Source organism: Mustela lutreola, chromosome 3 (genome assembly GCF_030435805.1).
Source record: "Mustela lutreola isolate mMusLut2 chromosome 3, mMusLut2.pri, whole genome shotgun sequence".
Lineage (NCBI taxonomy): Eukaryota > Metazoa > Chordata > Mammalia > Carnivora > Mustelidae > Mustela > Mustela lutreola.
Genome location: NC_081292.1, coordinates 209,700,862 through 209,721,074, shown reverse-complemented (window position 1 = coordinate 209,721,074; position 20,213 = coordinate 209,700,862). Strand labels below are relative to the sequence as shown.

At 38.6% G+C, this 20,213-nt stretch overlaps 1 protein-coding gene across 11 annotated transcripts in view; it reads left to right on the top strand.

Annotated features, from left to right (window-relative positions):
• GULP1 (GULP PTB domain containing engulfment adaptor 1) overlaps positions 1-20,213 on the top strand; it is a 241,267-nt gene that overhangs the window by 214,264 nt on the left and 6,790 nt on the right. For 8 of the 11 annotated variants that reach the window (XM_059168632.1, XM_059168636.1, XM_059168638.1 and 5 more), the window contains 5 exons: positions 1,748-1,864; positions 2,060-2,140; positions 2,545-2,637; positions 15,541-15,679; positions 18,938-19,032. In XM_059168632.1, the coding sequence (XP_059024615.1) occupies positions 1,748-1,864; positions 2,060-2,140; positions 2,545-2,637; positions 15,541-15,679; positions 18,938-19,032 (525 nt within the window). Of the gene's footprint in view, positions 1-1,747; positions 1,865-2,059; positions 2,141-2,544; positions 2,638-13,710; positions 13,936-15,540; positions 15,680-18,937; positions 19,033-20,213 lie in introns of all 11 variants that reach the window. The other 3 variants (XM_059168642.1, XM_059168640.1, XM_059168641.1) reach the window with 3 other exon arrangements.

The following is a 20,213-nucleotide window of genomic DNA, read 5'->3' as shown; positions in this document are numbered from 1 at the left end:
AAGCAGACTCCCCTTGGAGCTGGGAGCCCAATGCAGGGCTCCATCCCAGGACTCCAGGATAATGACCTGAGCTGAAGGCAGTGGCTTAACCAAGTGAGCCACCCAGGCGCCCTAAAAGAGAACTCTTAATGCCTAGATGGTTTCACTGGAGGAATCTATAAAATGCTTAAAGAAGGGCGCCTGGGTGACTCAGTGGGTTAAAGTCTCTCTGCCTTTGGCTCAGGTCATTGATCCCAGGGTCCTGGGATCGAGCCCCGCATCAGGCTCTCTGCTCGGCAGGGAGCCTGCTTCCCTTCTTCTCTCTCTGCCTGCCTCTCTGTCTACTTGTAATCTCTGTCTGTTAAATAAATTTTTTAAAAATGCTTAAAGAAGAATTAACATTATTCTACACAACTTATTCCAAAAAAACAGAAGAGGTAAAATCACCCCTCAATTCATTTTATGAAATTAGTATACCCCTAATATCAAACCAAAGACAGTGAAAAGCAATCAAACATTAGTACAGACCAACCTATAGCCCCCAGAACTATAGATGCAAAAATTTCTAACAAATTATTAGCAAATATAATTCTGCCATATATAAAGCAATTAAACATCAAGACCAAGTGGAATTTTCCCCTAGGATACATATCTTGTTCAACATTCAAAAATCCAACCATGTAATCAACCATATTAAAGGCTATAGAAGAAAAAATATATGATCATATCAGTCAGTGCTTAAAAAATATTTGAAAAAAATCAGTACCCATTCAGGGCTAGAAACTCTGAGAAAAATTGGAATATAAAGAAACCTTTTCAATTTGACAAAACATTTAAAACTACAGATATAATTTTACTTAATGTTGTAAAAGCTGAATGCTTTCCTTCTAAGACTGAGAACTAGGCAAGGATTTCTACTCTAACCACTCTCATTAAACACAGTCTTGGAAGTTCTAAACTTTGCAATAAGGCAAAACGAGAAAATCAAAAGCATGGAGATTGTAAAGGAAGAAATACTACTTATTTGCAGGTATCATAATTGATACCAGGTAAGGTAGTAATGAGGAAGGAACAATCTGGTGGTCTTAGGACGTATGTGGCAGTTTCTGATTGATCAACCGGAAACTGTGAGTTGTTTATGAGGCCAAATTCAGATGACAGATGTATTTTGTTCAATGCAGGCACTGTGTTTTACAATAATATCACTTACAATTGGGAGCTTTTATATAAAAATCCAGATTTCTGACCTCATCTCCCATATTTAAAATCTGACAACTCTGGGTTGGAATTGTTCATTTCCACCATTAACTGGAACCCAGTATTCCGCTTCGAGAGGGCATACCTCCGGTGTCCCACGACACCCCCCACTCAGCCTCCTTCGAGTTACCTGCCGGGTTTAACCTGCCCTCCTCGTCAGGAAGAGGAAACAAGGTGTGGCAGGAGAACTGCGGCCGGCCCCGGGCTCTCTGTTAACGGCCCCAAACACGTGAGGCCAGAAGGAAAACACGCTGTGGTAACGTAGGTGACAGGGTGGCTGGAACTCCGGCCTCCAGCTGCCACAGCGACTTATTTAATTACCAAACCTTTTTTTTTTTTTTTTTTTTAAATTTTGTGCATGAACAGGCATTGAGTAACTAGGTTTGCACAGACAACTGACTCCTTGACCACGTCTCTACCTGAAGTCACTGCCCCTTTGAAGTGCCTCGTGTGAATGTTTTTCTTGAGTCAAAGAGCAGTCTAACATATCAAATCTTTGATTTTTACAAAGGCTGAAGAAATAACTTTAACAATCGGCCAAGCATTTGACCTGGCATACAGGAAATTTCTAGAATCTGGAGGAAAAGATGTGGAAACAAGAAAACAGATTGCAGGACTGCAGAAAAGAGTGAGTAAACGAAACTTTTTGTTTCACATTTACGTGATGTAAGTACAGGGAAACTTGCATATCATCAAACAAATCTAGAAGGCCTGCCATTAAATTTCCCCCACACTGACTGGAACTGCTTTCACTATGTTCCTATAATTTTTCATTCCTGATCCCCTGCACAGTTTTAACCATTTTATATTGAATTCCCACAAGAACTTAGTGTTCTCATGTGACTTTGCTTCACTTCCTGATGCTTCTCATGGGGATCAGAGCAGCAGAAGCAGCAGATGCTGGGTAAGTGGTTTCCCATGCAGATCAGATTCCTTTGTAATTAAATTACACCCTTTCTCCACTGTCTTCAAAATCATCATAAGCAAGTTTCACTGTCTTGCGGTTATACTCCAAGATTATGGGGAACAGACTGCACAGTGCAACCAGAAAACACAGAGATGAGGTATTAGAAACATGGAATTTGCACATGTATAAGAACATATCTTAAACTTTATAAACTGTCTTTCCAGTGATCTAGAATTTCCTGATAGTTCCCAACCTTTATCAAATAATTTTCTCCCCTGTGCACAAGAGTACATTAAAATTTTGAATAATATGAAATCCTATTCATTAATGTAGCCAATGTGGTAGCCAGTATTTTCTAATAATACATTTCTGAAAGTTATTCAAAAATTATTGCTTTTTAGATTCAAGACTTAGAAACCGAAAATATGGAACTTAAAAACAAAGTACAAGATTTGGAAAGCCAGTTAAGAACAACCCAAGTATCAGCATCTCCAGTAAGTTTATGGACTCTGGGCATGTTCTTCTTAGAAACGAGATTTTGTGGTGATACAACATCTCCGGGTCATCTGTGATGTTCCATCAGCTCTGTGATGTCTATAATACTCTGGGATCAGTTACTTGAAACATGGGTCGAGATGAAAGATGTTAATCATAAAATTTAAATGACCTCGGTGGCTCAGACAAGAGTTGCTCTTCCATGTTGCTCTTTGCCCTGGTGTTTTGTAGAAGAAGCCATCCCCCAGTTTGTTCTTTTCCTCTTTGTGACATAGTCTTTCTCACATCCTTACTGGTTACTATTTACTGAGCTTAGATTCATGACCTAAGCCAACACCCCTGGAGCACTGACCTTCATTAGAGACACTGGACAGCTAATAGGACCGACTTTGGTTGGTTTCCACTGGGAGTGACACAGTTGAGCTTCAGACCCTAAAATGAGTGGTGGTCTCTGCAGACAGCTCTCAAATATTTAGTTACATTATTTGCTTTTGGTTTATCATAGATTCAAAGTCCTTTTGGCAATACCATGTAAGATACCATTCTTTCATGATTTTAGCTAAGGGAATCTTTTGGGAGAGGAAGATGGGATTTAAAACAATATTTTTTTTCTGGCAAAATATATTTAGAAAACTTTTTTTCTTCTTGAATCATCTTTGCTACTGATATTCTCCAGTAAACAATATATTTCATTTTGCATTTTAAAAATACTTACTATATAACTTACAGCATGATGCCGTGATGCTATAAACTGAAACACAAGTATAGCATTTGCAAATGTTTGAAAAGAGTTTTTATTTCTAGTTTTTATTTGCAAGTTCATGTTGGTTCAATTTCTAGACTAATTCAATGAAAATCATATATCTATATATAGAGAGAGACAGATAGATACAGATATATAGGTAGATAGCTGGTTTGCTATGCAGTGTAAGAAACCAAAGTCAGTCTTATTAAAGTCCAGTATCTACAGTGCAGGTCAGTACTCTAGGGGTGGCTTGGCTTAGTCATATATTTATATATATATATATGGCTGTCTAGTTCTAGAATATTTCAGCAGTTCATGATAAACAATGCGCCTATAAGAAATTGCGTTTAGAGTTTCAAATTCGGTAGGCCCTGGAGACGGTCAAAGAACTTCCGTTTCAGCTCGCCCTTTCCATCTCTCTCGCTGAAGCACTTCGCGTTTCATTGCTTGGCATATGGTGTGTGATAGTTGTGTCCGGACGGCCCAGGTAAGAGACGGTGGGAGTTAGGTTCTTGTGTTCCCATGTACCTTTGTTATGGACAGTGAGGCTGGCTTTATTAAAATGTCTTTCCTGTTTGTTTGTTTGTTTGTTTGTTTCTCTTCACTGCCATCACTGTTTGCTTCTCATCAAGATTAGGATATTTTTCTTTCCTCTCTGGTCACAAGGAACAGAGCATCAGCTCAAACTCCTTCTTTAAACTTTGGTCCCAAAATGGAGTAAAACCCTTCTGGGTCTTGCTGAAGATCTTACTATAAACCATCCTCTGGGAAAAAACTAGGAATAGAAACATACATGAAGGGAAGTTGTGTTTTTAAGCAATCTTAATAAAGTTTATTTCTGGAATTCATGGTATGTGAATAATAGCTTTACTTTAGTCTTTGTGTTTGCAAAGAAATAAGATCCATTACCATTTTGGATGCAAACCCAAAGCTCTGTCTCTAGATGGAGAAGTAAGACACCGTGTTGGGGGGCAAGGTAGATTTAGAAGAGCAGAAGGGTCTGGGGCATGTTGATGAGTGATGAAACAGTCCTGCCCTCTTTTATCTCCTGGAAGCAAGCATTGCCCTGGACTGGCACTGGGGCAACTCAGAAGAAGGTGGGTCAGGTTGGGGCTTATGCAGGTGCACTGGCGATCTGAAATGGCCACCAAGTCAGCTTCAGAAATGGCAGGGGTCAGGAGGAATGAAGAGATGACACTTGCCCCAGTTCCCGTGATCCTCTGGCTGAGCTAGCTGTCACTGGGAGTGAGCATGACGCTTGGCATGTAAATGAAACAAAGTCTCTCTGTATGTCCATTATTCAGCAGTCTCATTGGTAGAGTCTGTTACATAAAAAAACAATAATTATTCAGATAGGCAGTTACTAAAAAGGATTAGCTCCACAAGTTGTCATTTAATAATTATTATAAACATTGTGCTCGTCTCGGTACTGAATATGTCTCAGTAAAATGTTTCAGAGGCTGTAACTAAAAGGCTCAATTAAGAAAAGAGAAATAATTTTCTCTAAACCACTTTTTTGAACCTAATATATGTGTGTAGAAAATTTATTGCTACATCAATCATTATGCAAATAGCTCAAATTATAACTTTCAATTATATTCTTTTGTCATAGTAATACCTTAGTATTTCTTCTTTATTTTAACTCAAAAATTACTTGTGTTATAGTTTTTCAGTTTCTAAAGGTTTATATGATTTCTGAAGTTGATGGTATACTGGATGATGTACATCTTTAAGATAAAAAAATAGAAAGTACTTGATTTTTTAAAAAATTACTTGATTTTTAAAGGAAGGAGACTCAACATTTTTAGGTTGCTAAAAGATACCTGATGTTTTAGAAAGTTTTTGAAGAGATTATAAACAAATGTGTTTGCCTTTCATTTTTGATTTCAGTTATGTAGATGTGGAATACATTAATATAACATTAAGTGCTCTATTTATTTCACAGTTCGTAAAATTATCTCCCAATTTTCTGATACTAAAAATGAACTGAATCAAATTAAATTATCTACAGCTATTTAGTATGAAATATTGCCATGCTTACAAATATCCACTCTGTTGAAGGTTTGTTAATGATTTAAACTATTAAACTTGAATTTAGAAAGCAGTGAAAATTATAAATAATTAAAATATAAATTTAAAGTATAGGTAACCTGTTTAATAGCTTACAGTGGATCTGTAGTAAAACAAATTTCTGTTAAGTTAGAACCTTTCTTAGGAAATTTGGCCACCAGTGTTATAGGACAGAGCCAGGACACAAAGCATTTCCCAGAATGCCACCATGTGTAGCGAGGTTATTACGCAGTAGATGCCTACTGGGCTGTAACTCCGATGATGAGACTCTATCACTTTTCCTTCCTTGTTGATTTCCTTCACTATCAGAGGACTGAAGGACAGAATGCTCCCAAGCCACGGAAGTTCTTAGCCTTTGTTTAAGGGATCAGAGGCAGCAACTAATGCATGAATTACGGAAGTGCTGCAGTGAATTATGAATCCCATTATGCTGATCAAAGTTACGATAGAGGTGGGTTTGGTATGGAAAATTGATTTGGCATCAGGTTTTGCCTGAGCTTTTAGGGTGTTGTGGTGAGAGAAAGCCCCAAGACAGATGACTCTTCTCCAGTGACCAGCCCAAGAGGAGTGTGGATCCTACTGGAAGCCACATTTTTCCGAAGTCACACAGAAGTAACTCTTTTGCCATATAAAACAGTCTAACTCAGAAATGGTTCTCTATAAATGACTTAACACTAATTATGACTTAACAATGACTTAACATAAAAATAAGCACATAAAACAAGTTTCCTAAAATGTCAGGATTTGTAGTCAAACACAATATAGTCCACATCAAGCCTTAGTCAAAGTAAAAGAAAAGATTTAGCTTTAAAACCTAAATTAAAGATTAGCTTTGAAATAGTCTCTTTGGGAAGAGGGAGAGAAGAAAACAAAAGTAGGAATGGAATTGTGGAGGGATTGTGAAATAAAAAGTAATGTAGAAAATGAAAATAATTCAAAATCACTGGTTTGGATGCTGTTCTTATCAGTGTGTGATGAAATAGGAGATAAAGTCAATTATGGGAAGCATCAGAAAAATAAGAAACATTTTTGATTAGATAACTAAAAGATTCCAAGCTATTTTTCCTAACGAGAGATCCAAAGTCCTAGTTGGATTTCTGTACCACCGAACAATGGTTCAGAGGAATCAGATCTTCTCATAAGAAATTAGTTTTAGAGATGTTGATCTTTTATTCTATATAAAGTCAAAAATGAAAAATATGGGGCTCTGTTGAGTAGAATGTTCCAGACTGAGAATCTCTGAATGAGGTTGAGTCACCACGAGAGAACATACATACATTTCTCTGCACTCCCCAAAGGCACCCTGTGGAAAGGTGCTATTTCTTAGACGGCGGCCGGCCATCGCATTTGTGTTATATACATCATTGTAAATTGGTCATTCTGATTTGTTTTGAGAATGCAAACTAAGTAATTTTGGTTCAAGCTTCTTCTTCTTCTTTTTTTTTTTTTTTTAAGTTTTATGTAATTATTTGACAGAGAAAGGGCACAAGTAGGGGGAGTGACAGCCAGAGGGAAAGGGAGAAGCAGGCCCCCCGCAGAGCCAGGGAAGCCCCAGGACCCTGGGATCATGATCTGAGGCGAAGGCAGTGGCTTAACCAACTGAGCCACCCAGGCACACTTGGTTCAAACTTCTAATGAAATTCTTCAGAAATTCTAAAAAGTCCTTTCAAGGTTTCACTGTGTAAATTGTAGTTTTGTTTTTATTTTTTCTAGTCCTACTAAGTCGTCACTTCTTTTTTAGAATAGTATCTTAGTGACATGTCTTATGTATTACAATGCATATCACTTTGATTTTTATTTTCTCCCATTTGTCCGCTGCATACACTAAATACAGTTGTGATCCGTTACGGCAGCGAATAAAATATTTATTGAATGTCAAATGCAGTCACATGGCTAGGAGGTTGGGTTTGAGCAGCCTATGAGTTTCAGCTGTTACAGGGAACAGAGAGGGAGATGGGTGATCAACCCATAGGTCAATGAATAAATAAGTTCAAAAATTCAGATTTGATATATGGTGTGAACAAAATAAAATACACCAGAATAGGAGCAAATAGCTGGGGAGCTGGAGACGGTGATCGCGGAAGCCCCTTCTGCGGAGGCCTGCAGTTGTCTAGTGCAAAGAGCTGGAAACAGTGACAAGACCTTTGTGCCTGGAGCATAGTGACCAATAGCCAAAACGAGTTGGAGATGACATTAGACAGAGAATTGGGGACTAGATTTTATAGGGCCCTGTAGAGGTTTTTTTTTGTTATTTTTTTTTCTTTTTTCTTGACTGAGGAATTACTGGTACGTTTTAAACAGGGGACTCGGGGGTCGTCTGGCTGACGTCTGCACCACGGTCTGTAAAGTGTTCAAAACAAGGCCCGAAACCTGTCTAGGAAGCTATTTCAGTAGCTTAGGAGAGGAAGAAGAGGAAATTGGTCTAGAATTCTGTCATTTCATGTGGTGCATGTAACTTTATCCGTTTAAAAAAAAAAAAAACAAAAACCTTTATTTATCTGAGAGGGAGGGAGGGGGGAGCATGAGTGGGGGAGGGGCAAACCGAGAGGAAGAGGGAGAAGCAGACTCCCCGCTGAGCACAGAGCTAGGTGTGGGGCTCCATCCAGCGTGCTGGGATCGTGGCCTGAGCCGAAGGCAGACGCTTAACGCGCTGAGCACCCAGATGCCCCTCACTGGATAGGTGCTGGAAGCGGAGCTTGCAGCATTTATGATGGATTGGTTGGGGCTGTAGAGTGAAAGAGGGGTCAGAATTCTCCCTTAGGGCTTTATCCTAAGCATCAGGTTAGTGATGCCATTTTTCAAAATAGACATGACTTAGGGAAGGTGCAGGACAAAGATGTAATATTTCACTTTGGCTCACCTTAGTTCTGCCTGATGCACAGCCCCCTGGAGGTGCTTATTAGGTGGCTGGACACGCAGATCTGGAATGAAGGAGGTCTGGGCTCCTCATGATAGCACTGGAGTGAAAGAGGTTTTCTCTCTTTCTGTTACCATTTAGGTGATTGTTCATTGATTTAGTTAATAAACCCAGTATAAATTTGCCCAGCTTGAGGTTCTAGAGTAGTTTAGTTCTAGCTAAGGAAAACAAAATAGAGACTTACTTCTTGCTCAGTATTAAAATTAAAGACATTTCTAACTACAAATCAATGTATACGTTCAATAGATACCCAAACTCGTTTTTACTTAAAACCAGTTCCTCGTATGCATGACGCATGAAGGGCCACACCTCATTTCAATTTTCGCATGGATTATTGACAGACTGTGTTTTAAGTTGTTCTTAAAAAACAGAATGCTTACATGTTTCCTAAATTCCACTCTGTTCAATCATAGGTTCCTTTTCTAAGGCAAATGTAATAGCCTTTGATAGCACCCGTATTACATACCTCTGTATCACTCTGAAGTTGTGGAAATCTTTTCACTGGTTTTCTACAGTCATTTAGATACACTGAGAAATTTCCGTTACTTGACTGTGCTGTTTGCTTTTTGCTGTGTTTTAGTGGTTTGGCAATAGATTAGAGGTTGGGTTTCCACCATTTGGTACTAATTATCTAGGAACAATCTGATTTCCATTTATTATATTCACATGGCAGTGCTGCCTGTATTTATATCAGAAAGAAAAAGGGTTTATTCTGCCCTCCTAGCCTCATGAATGCCCCCAGAAGATTGTTCCATTATAAGATGTGGGCATAGCAAGTTAAGTCAGATTGTTCCTCATGATTCTTGTGTCTGGATGCTTACATTTTACTTTTCTGGCTATAGATGCTTTTAACCAAATCAGACGATTGCCAGAAAGTTAAATGAATAAAATTGTAGTCCTTAGAAGTACTGGACTTTCTATTGCTGAGTAAAATAAATGTCTCCCTTTCAATTAAACCTAGTGTTTGTTACTGGATAAAATTCTACCTTTACATAATCAACTGCGTGGCCACTGATTAGACTTGATAGGACAATTATAACCTAAAATGTGTATTTCCTTGTGGGTAAACAAAAGTGCCTGTTTATCTTCTTCTAGTGTTTGCTCGACTGTTACTGAAGTCACGATGGGCAGGAGCAGATTGTGAAAACTCTCAGTTACACAATGAGCCAAATGTGAATCTTTAAACAAAGGCATAAATTTTAAGCATGACATTGATTCAAGAACGTTTGCTGTGCACAAAAAAATGATTACTGGTGCACGGCTTCATTTTCATAATTGCTACTTGCAAAAAAAATGATCCTAAAGAAGTAAACTCTAACTATTGGGAAGAAAAATACATTCCGTTCCAATTCTGACCATGCATACCTGATTAAATCTTTTAATTTCGTGTTGCAGTTTTCCTCTCTGGGATCTGCAGACAATCCTAGCCACTCAACTTGTGGCATTCTTGGAAGAGCAAATAAGATAATAGGTCTTACAAGTAAGAGACCAATATCACCAAACTGTGAATCTAGAAATCTGAAAAAATACATTCGTGATGCTTTAAATCCTATACTCTGGAAGTTGTTACTTTTAAAACTTACTTAAAAAGTGATGTCATGGGGCACCTGGGTGGCTCAGTGGGTTAAGCCGCTGCCTTCGGCTCAGGTCGTGATCTCAGAGTCCTGGGATCGAGTCCGGCAACGGGCTCTTTGCTCGGCGGAGAGCCTGCTTCCCTCTCTCTCTCTCTGCCTGCCTCTCCATCTACTTGTGATTTCTCTCTGTCAAATGAATAAATAAAATCTTTAAAAAAAAAAAAAAGTGATGTCAGAGGTGTAACAGTGAACTTTGAGAGTGTGAATCAGCATGGCAGCATAGAAAAAATTTGCCAAACTATTTGGCATCAGTGTTGTATTTTGTCATCTGTAGTTTCATTTATAATCTTTATAGTCTACCAGTTATTCAACTAGAAAAGTATAGACATATTTCAAATATAAATTTAAATAATTAAATAATTTACTTTCTAAATTAAATTCTAAGTAGAGTTATTTTAATAATGATAAATCATATTTTAATCTTAAAGTTGTTTTACATTTTAAAACCATATTTGGGTATTTATATTAGCAAAAGAATTAACAGCATAAAATAAAATTTTGTTATCATTCTACTATTTCTTAGGTATTGCCAAAGAACTGTGTAATGCAGATTTCTTATTGTTGTTTAGACATAATTGACCTTCCCTGAGAATTCAGACCCTTTTACCACACTTCATCATCACTGTTCTATTTAGACAAGAATGAGGTTGAAGTATTCACTTGGGCCTGAATGTCCCAAGCCACCACTTCCTCAAAGATCCAGCTACAAAACTACAACGACAATGAACTGCAAATATGGGCGCTCACTTTTTTTTTTTTTTTTTTTTTTTTTAAGAGAGAGAAAGAGAGGAGAGAGAGAGGAGGGGCAGAGGGAGAGAGAGAATCCCAAGCAGGCTCCACGGCCAGCACGGAGCCTGAAACGGGGCTCAGTCTCACAACCCTGAGAGCATGACCTGAGCTGAAATTAAGAGTTGGATGCTTACTGACTGAGCCCTCCAGGTGCCCCTGGGCATTCATTACTAACAGGCCTTAAAAACCTTACCATGTCGGGGTACCTGGGTGGCTCAGTGGGTTAAGCCTCTGCCTTCAGCTCAGGTCATGGTCCCGGGATCCTGGGATCGAGTTCCGCATCGAACTCTCTGCTCAGCTCGGAGCCTGCTTCCCCCTCTCTCTCTGCCTGCTTGTGATGTCTCTCTCTGTCAAATAAATAAATAAAATCTTAAAAAAAAAAACCTTACCATGTCTGTGTAAGTAATATGTAACATCCCTGAGAATGGGATCAGATCTTGTGCACCATCATGAAGACCAAAGGACTTGGAAGTATGAGCATAAAGGACCAAACAGTGGTGCCATGAATTTCTGTAGGAGAGTCCAAAAATTTTGGTTTTTAGCCATCTGTTAAAATACTGACAGAAGACACAAAAATATCAAGCTGTCTTCATCTAAACTATGTATTTAATTTCTTAAAACAAATAAATATCCTCAACCAGTTAAAAATGGCAGTTTACAAAGTTTAAAAAGACTAGCTCCTGACCCCCTACATTTAGAAACACCACTCGAAATGCTTAATAGATGTGATATTTAATTCCTTGACTTGAATCATTTCTCAGTTAGGAATCATGAACTCAGATATCAGTAGAGCCCAGGCTGAGACGTAAGTATGTAATCTTGTGTGGTGGGGGGGACTGGCGGGGGCGGGGTGGCGGGGACTGACAGGAGAGCCCATACCCAGCAGAAAAGGCACAGCAGTTACTGTCGGTCATTCGCATGCAAGTCTGTGGACCCACTTTCTAGATTTTGTAACTTCTCAAGTAGAGCTCCCGATTTTAATGTGCAATGTCTTAACATTACCCACAAGCAGCCAGTTCAGTGTATCAAAGATCCGTGTGCCCCGAGCAACACGTGTCCATTGACCAAATCAGCTGCAGCTCTCTGTAGATACCCGAGCTCCACCATTCTGGAGTAGTTAAAAACTTGATTATTTTCATATTACATACATTCCTTATCTGTATATATCAAAATTTTGAAATTATCTGTGTACATGCATACATGTGTACGTATCTGCATACAGACCCCCGTGGAGGGCAATGGAGGAGACAGTATTATATGCATATTAACAGAGTGGTCAGCGACAGAACTCAGACCCTCAGAGATTCTGCTTCCACACTGAGCCCTTCCCTCAACTTAAATCTCTCACTTGGCATTGCCTTATTCTCCCTTCAGCTTTGAGAGCTGTGTGAAGACGTGACTCAGCTTAGAAACTTCCTTCAGATTTGTGGGTTCTCCTAACTGTCATTTTGGTTATGACCTTTCACTGTGAGGTTATCAAAAGCCATATTTGTGTTGGCTGCCTCAAAATCCTATTAGTGTTAAAAATCTCTGAAGTGTGACCTGTGGTTGAGGAGTCCCGCTCCAGGCCAATTCCAGAAGCTTCTCCTGGAGAGCCTCCCCGGGGGAAATGCCCTCCCCATGCAGGTACAGTGCCTGCCATGGAGGAGTTGCGGTCAAGGACTCAGCCCCTGCACCCTCGGCCAGCTGTGCTCTTCCATATAACGTGTCTGCATACCTAGCCCTGGTGCCTATATTTGGAGGCCTCCTTTTTGGGGGCCTATGGCCATGACCTTTTTAAAATGCCTCTGTCAAGGCCATCTTAGGAGGGCCTTGAAGACTCACTCCTTTCTCCACTCTGATTCGGTGTTCAATGCTTTTCTGCCCCTGGCCCTTTCTCCTTTCTCTCCCCCCGGCTTGTCCCCTCCCCTCAGCAGACAAAATGCCTTGCTTCTGCCCTGATACTTCTAACCTTCACCCAGTGCCACTTTCTGGGGGAAAAAGGACATTGATGAAGCCAGTACCTTCTTTCTGGCCCCTTGCTTTTACCGTAGCAGGAAGTGAATAAAGGCTGAACTACTGCTTTCATTTTGACTTGATATAACTGACCACTCTGACAGCTCAGCTCTTACCCTCTCAGCTGTTGACAGCAGCTTTCCATACTGTAATGTAATAACTTCCGCGAGTCATCCAGAAACTGATGTGCAGACCCAGAATAGTGTACTGCTTACTGATTCTTGAGTCACTTATTATTTCATTTATTTGAGATGCTTGACAACCCCCTCTGCCCATCCCTGAGAAGTCTTACCATTTGGAAATCACAACCTACAGAAAGATCGTGATGATTGGAGTCAGATTATTTTAAATTTAGGCTCTGCTTTTTACCTCATAGAGGAATAAATCACAAAGAATCTATGGGCTTTGATTCCTATATTTTATTATAATAAGGATGTAACATTACTAATACAAATATCTCAAAAAAATGTTTTGAGGATTAAATCTAAAATGATTGTTGTAACCCTTTTTGAAAATTCTACAAAGTCATTACTTTTTATTAGACTTTACTCCTACTTTAATGACTGTTTTTTCTTATTATGATTCCCTTTCCCATGTCATTACCCAGAATCTCTCATTGAAATAACTCAAGCTTCACTCTTTATCATCTTCCTCTCAAGTCCTAATGATGCAACATTTTATTTCAATATCTAAAAATGTTATATTTCAGTGAAAAATGGTCAAATTAAACATTCTAGATTCTAAGGAGCATTGCAATAGGAAAATATACTCAAATGATTTTTTAAATTTTAGTGAAATTATTCTGAAATTAATTCTTTTCACATAATATCACTTCACCAATAAATTTTCATATATATTTTTTCCTTTTTCCTCCATGTCTTCTCTCTTCTCCTTAGTGTATTTCTCTGTCATTCCTTTACAGCTGCTGCACAAAATGTCTGATCAGGAGCAGCATGGGTTTCAGAGATGCTCACCTTCTTTCTGGCGTAGTAGTGGTGATTCATCTTCCTGTCTAAATAGTTCTTCCATTACTGTCACTCCTGTCAACTCGCCTGATTCCAGACTGTCACTGGGACTGTTAATACCACCACCTTCTAAATGTGGCCTTCCCAAGCCAATCAGTGAGAACAGCATCCCAAGACCTCATGTAATTTGCTAAGCAGAAAATTCTTTTTTATTATTCCACATAATTTTTTAAAAACTCTACTAAAATGTGCCATTTATATCATAATGAAAGACATCAGGTATGTCTTGAATCAATGTGATGGGCCTTGGTGACTTTGTGTGCCATGTTTGCTTCCTTTGTTACCTGATAGAGTTTCAAGTAGAGAGTGGTGATGGTGTACAAATCCACAGAAAGGCGAATTAGGACATGTCACTTCAGAGGACCCCAGATATGGCAGCTGGGAAATTAGATCATCAGTGATGTTGGGAAAAGCGGTTTTAGTGGCATTTGGCACAAAAAGAGTTTCGATTTATATGAGTTAGTACCTCTTCCAAGGAAGTTAGCCTTGAGGGAAAGAGTAAGAGATGCGAGGTTAGAGGAGTAAGACATTTTTTGGTTGGTTTGTTTTGTTTTCAAGAACAGTCAAGATTTGAGTATCTTAATATCTTGAGAAAGAAGAGAGAGAGGGAAGCCAAGGCAGATAGAGGGATGGGTTGATCAGGAAAACAATATCCCTAGCTTGGAGGAAGTAGCTGAGGGATAAAGTTCCCTCAGTCTTTAGACAGTATTCGTGACTGATAAAGTAAGTATGTTGTTAAGGAAAGGGAGATGACACCAGTTTTCCTGCATGAAAAGTGTACCAACAGTCCTGAATAATAGCTGAATAATGTCTGTCTGTCACTCATCACACACAGTCAGCATTATTTTTCTTCCATTACTTCCATTATCTGTGAATGAGAAAAATAAATGTATCCTGAAAAGTCTAATTTTACTGTGAAACACATGAGATCATCTGTGTTCATGTTCTTTGAGGACAAGCAAGTTTTTTCTTACTATTCCTCTCCAAAATGAGAATTCTCTTTCCTTTCTAGATTGTGTGTGTGCATGTGTGTGTTTTTCCCCAAAAGACAATCAAAGTGATGATTCATTCCTGCGCTACATCTGGGTCCAGACTGACCCAGATAACTTAATGATTTTGGTGGTATATTTAGTGATTATTAATTTATTTCACAAGGTAGATATTTGTCATAGAAAACTGAATGAACTCTTATCCAGGAATAAAAGGCATTGCAGTGAATACAATAGTTGGCTGTCATTGTAGTTATAAATACAAATTAACTTATACTGTGCAAAATTTTTAAGTTGCTATCAATTGCATTTGAATGGTCATAGTTTAAAAAGTAATTACTTCATTTCTGTTTCCAACTTATGGAAAATGTATTACTGAAATCATGTTTTTATATAATTTCTAATATTTTCAATTCTCTGATACAAATGGCAGTTGTTTCTAGATAGACAAAAAAGTCCAGTATCTTTATATCTGTCTGGAATAGCATTGTCACCATTTTTGCCGTCATCTTTAAGGTCATTGTCGCAGAAATTTTCTATTGCTTTCTTGCAATGGACGTTTGGTGTGACTGGTTAAATCATACGGAATTGCCAGCGTTTGATCTAGAAAATGGCAAGTTCATATGATTCAACTGAATTTGTTGTTGTTTATCCATGTTCTCTATGTGTATGAAGTATTTAGCATTACAGTGTGTCTACCTGGATCACTGCTGTAATTCACATTATTTTCATTTGCAGGCAGGCACCGGGACACCCAAGTCCCCCTCCACCGACATCTTTGACATGGTACCGTTTTCTCCGGTATCACACGTGACTTCAACCCCTGCTCGCAATGGCACGCAGCCGCCGCCGGTACCCAGCAGAGCTACTGAGATCAGTAAGCTTTCTAAACAAATCAATATTCTTAGCTATGTTTGTGTACAGTTTAGATGTTTCATTGACACTTTATGGAAAATTACATATCTTAAGTTCACTCAAAGTGTTAATTACCAAAGAATTATATTTCATTGTGCCAGATCAGCTAATCATATTTAACTTTATAATTCAGAGTATCTACTGATGGCATCACTTAGCATTTGAAACTTTTATGAAAAATGATATTTTAGTATAGGGTTATTTATTTCAATATAAAGCATTTAATCATATATTATTTTATTTGGGTTACACTTTTAAATATTTTAATGGTTAAAGACAACTTGGTGGTAATTATTTTAATGTTTTGACATGCTTAGTAGAGCTCAGTTTAAATTTTTCATTATCGTTTAAAAAAACAATAATTATTTGTTATAGAGTATATGAATATTCTTAAATGTATAAAGATATGAATTCCATGACTTGTTTATTAATCCCATGGAAGTGTTCTCTCTGGATATCTGTAATACTATGCACACCATTGCTTCTCTGCTTTACCTTCTGCACATTTGGAAGGAACATAAGACTCTCTTCCTGGTGAATTAGAAAACATCCAACAGATGCTCATTTTCAATGTCGTGATTGTATTTTGATCTGTGCCCCATCACAGAAACGTGAAGAATAGCTCCCGATGGCTGTGCTCAGTCATTATGTCCAAAGGGAAACTGAAGAAAAGAGAGTTTTACATACTGTGCTTTATTGCATTCTCTCTGGTTCACATTAAGAAGTTTTCGATATAACTCTGAAGTTTTAGCTTGGGCTTAAAATATGTCAGGATCTTTATTTGTTTCCCTCTGTGGAACTTACCAAAATATACTACACATGTTAGATCTTCAGTAAATTTTACAGAATTAATTTGTAAATGCAAAGTAGTAACATTAGTAACTTTAAAAATCAGTCTACAAAAATATGTCTGTACTTTTACATAAATTGAAATATATAAATTCCTGTGAATATATTTTCTGCCAATGCAAATATTTTTTCAGGAAATAATCTATAGTATATATGCCATAGTATATTTTTAGCAAATGTTTCCAATATCCTGATACAATATCCTGATGTAATGGGGGCATTTCTTTGTCTTTATGAGTGTCCCCCATCTCTTGCTTTACTGTTTTTTAATTCCTTGGATGACCATCAGTTTACTCATTCATTATTTAGTCCAAAGGGCATTTGTATAGCGTGTGTGCTAGACCTGGGTTACAATCTGGAATTTGAAATATAAATTACAGAGATGTACTACAAAAGAGGATTTTTATCAAAGTCAAAATACAAATTGAGAAGAACGAATAGATTTGAAAATATTTAGAAGGAATAGTATTATCAGGATGGTGATTGAGAGTTCATGATCAATGATGATTCAGGATTTTAGACTGAATGTTGTTAACAGGGAAAACTGGAAGTAGAAAAGATGAAAAATGCATTCTCTTTTAGAATTGATAAATCTGACACGCCTTTGGAAAATCTGGGCAAAGATGCTCCAGTGGTTTTAAGGAATTTTTTAATGAGAAACTGAAGTAACACCTTGCTACATTTTTAAATATCTAATGATCCTGAGTGCCAAAATTTAACAAACATAATGAAAGATATGGATAGACAGATAGGTAGATGGATAGGATTCTAGATGCCCTATACTGTATCTACCTATCTTCATAGCAAATGCTGTAGGAAAAATGGTACAGACAGACTTATTTGATACCGAATTGCCACAAACCCTTTTAGTTTGTAAAAAACCACGCTCTCTATGAAGCACTGTAAAGCAAAGCACAATGAGCCGAGACACGCTGGAATGAAAAATCTCTGTTCCTCTCCATCAGCTCTACATCCTTTTCATTACTTCCTTTCTTTCTGTTTGTTTATTTATTTACTTATTTATTTCATTACTTCATTTCTTTTCACAAACATCTATCATGTGTACAACATTGTTGGTCGGGCTCGTGGTACAGTGGACACCCAGGCACTCTTCCAAAGGAAAGTTCCTTTGTTCTCCCAGTTCTGATTCATTGCCCAAGCCACATGAGACTGAGGAAAATAACAACAGTGATAACGACACCCATGCCCATATGCAATACCTATTCGTATTTATATATAATATTTTTATATAAGGTGACAATAAATTCCCACTTGTTTAGGACAGTTGAGGTTTATACCTTTCATCCTGGTGTAACTGTTGGTAGCGTTCTTTTCAGAATTAAAAGTGTCTTTATTTGGATGATAAAGTATATGTTCCTCTTATTTATACAATACTTACCAGCACCAGGAACTTATAAAAATTTTTTACTTATTTAATTCACGAATTTGGAAAAAGAATAGTTATGACTAAAAAGGCAAGAGTCTTTTATAATGAGGGTCAGAAATTAGAGGACATGATAAAACTCAAGGAACATAAATATTACCTCTTACATAGCATTGACTTTTGAGGTTATAATATTTCTTAATATATTCTAAATTCTCACACACCTATATAATTAAAAAAAAAAATTGTGTCCATTAAGGCTGAGCTGGAATTGACTCAGAAGAAAGGAATTTCATAATTTTTAAATTTTTAAATTGTTTTATCAATTACAAACATTGATTTTAACTTTGATACTTCTTTAGTATCTTAACCAAAAAGTGAATACTTGAGAATATATGTTGCAGAGAGGTTTTTGATATTCCATTATCGCTATTTTTAAGAAGAAACTTGTTTCTGGATAGGAGACGTTTTTAAAGAACCTGCCCACTGTGATTATTCCGGAAGGTGCTACAGTTTCTAGCACAGGAGACAATGTGTCTTCAATTTCCTGAGTGAGGCGGGGTTAAGGCCAGGAGCTGAGCGGAACGACTCGCCGGTCGGCCTCGGCCATCGCGGCCCGGAGGCACCGGGCCGTGGACCCGGGACGTCTCAGCGAGTGACGCGCTCACTGGGGACGATCTAAATCGCTCCAGAAAAAGTGCAGGCGTTGTCATGTGGTCATGTCAGGTATTCGGGGAGTTTGAACCGGAGAAGCCTCCGAGACGCAGAAACCTTCCCGGTAACGATTGCTCCAACCCGGGCGGTTCTGAATGTGGTCCCGAAAGGCATCTCGCTGCTTTGCTGGTGCCCGACTCGTCCGAGCTCGGGAAAGGCCCGCGGGGCGTGTGCGGGGTCGGCTGGTCGCGCGTCCTGCCTCGGGACCGCCCTGGCCCCGCTGCGCCTCCGGGGCCACTCGCGGCCACTCACTGAGCTGTCCTCTGCTTGCAGAGCGGGACCTGTTCGGAGCAGAGCCGTTTGACCCGTTTACCTGCGGAGCAGGGGATTTCCCTCCGGACATTCAGTCGAAGCTGGAGGAGATGCAGGTGACTATTCTCACGGGGGCCGCGAGGGCTTTCTGGGCCCTGAATCTGGGCCGCAGGAAATGCTGGACACCAGCGCGGCCCTTTCCTTACTTGAACTTACTGGAAACAATTGCTTTGAAAATAGGAATATACATTTAGTCCTAAAAGTATTCCTACACATGCTAAGGATGGTTTTTTATTGTGTTTCGTCTTTAGTAGTGTGATTTACAATGGCAGTGAGGTGGTTCTTTTATTACACAGAAGTACATGGGTTCTAATGGTTCATTACTTTGAAATCCAAAAATTACAGGGCAGCTGTCCTAGGTTTACAAGGTTTCCTCTCCGTTTTCCCAGTTAGGGAGTTCAAGTCGGGAGTGGGTAGATGAAGGGCGATCTTGGTGACACTGAGGTCGGTGTCTTTGAAGACAAGCGCCGTAGCTGTGGTTCGCAACCCATGGGCCCTGTTCGGGGGAGCGGGCACCGGTGACACCTTCTTCAGCAGTGTCGTCCGCTTGCGTCCTCGCTTCTCTCTCCCTCTGTTTTTCAGTCTTACTTGTACTGGGATTTTGAAGATACTGGTTTTAAAAGATTTTTACAGTGGGCCCTGATCAATAAGTCATCTTAAAAGCACCAGAAAAAAACCTTCTCTTTATATTTGCCCTTTACATGTTTGTGAAATTATATCCTATTTTTATTAAAAAGACTATTTATATGGTAGAATGTAGGCAAAGACCCTTTATAGGAAGCTGATTGAGAAGAAGCAGTGGGGAGAAGGAGTCATTCCTGTTTATTAGGTGGTTCATTCTCTGTGCTCCATTTCCTGGACGAAACAAGTGATGGTGATTTCTGACTTTCTAACACTGGTGAGACACCCCTTCCTAGAAAGATAATATAAACCCCCTTCCATTCGTTTTGGACCAGGGCTATGATGCAGTCGTCTTTTTTTCTAGGTATTATGTGAATTTCCTTATTGTTCTGGATACTATAATGCGTGCATCTTAAGTGTTGAATAACATATGCCTTAAGATTTCAAAGAATATGTTAAAACAGCATTTCTCAAGTTCGGTTTCGGGTAATTTTCTTTTACATGAAAAAGTTATTTTAAATCCTTTACATTGACTTAAATTGTAACATTTCTTAAATATTTACCGGAAAAGTTATAAATAATTTATCCTCACAGCTTCTAGTCAACTATTAATTCA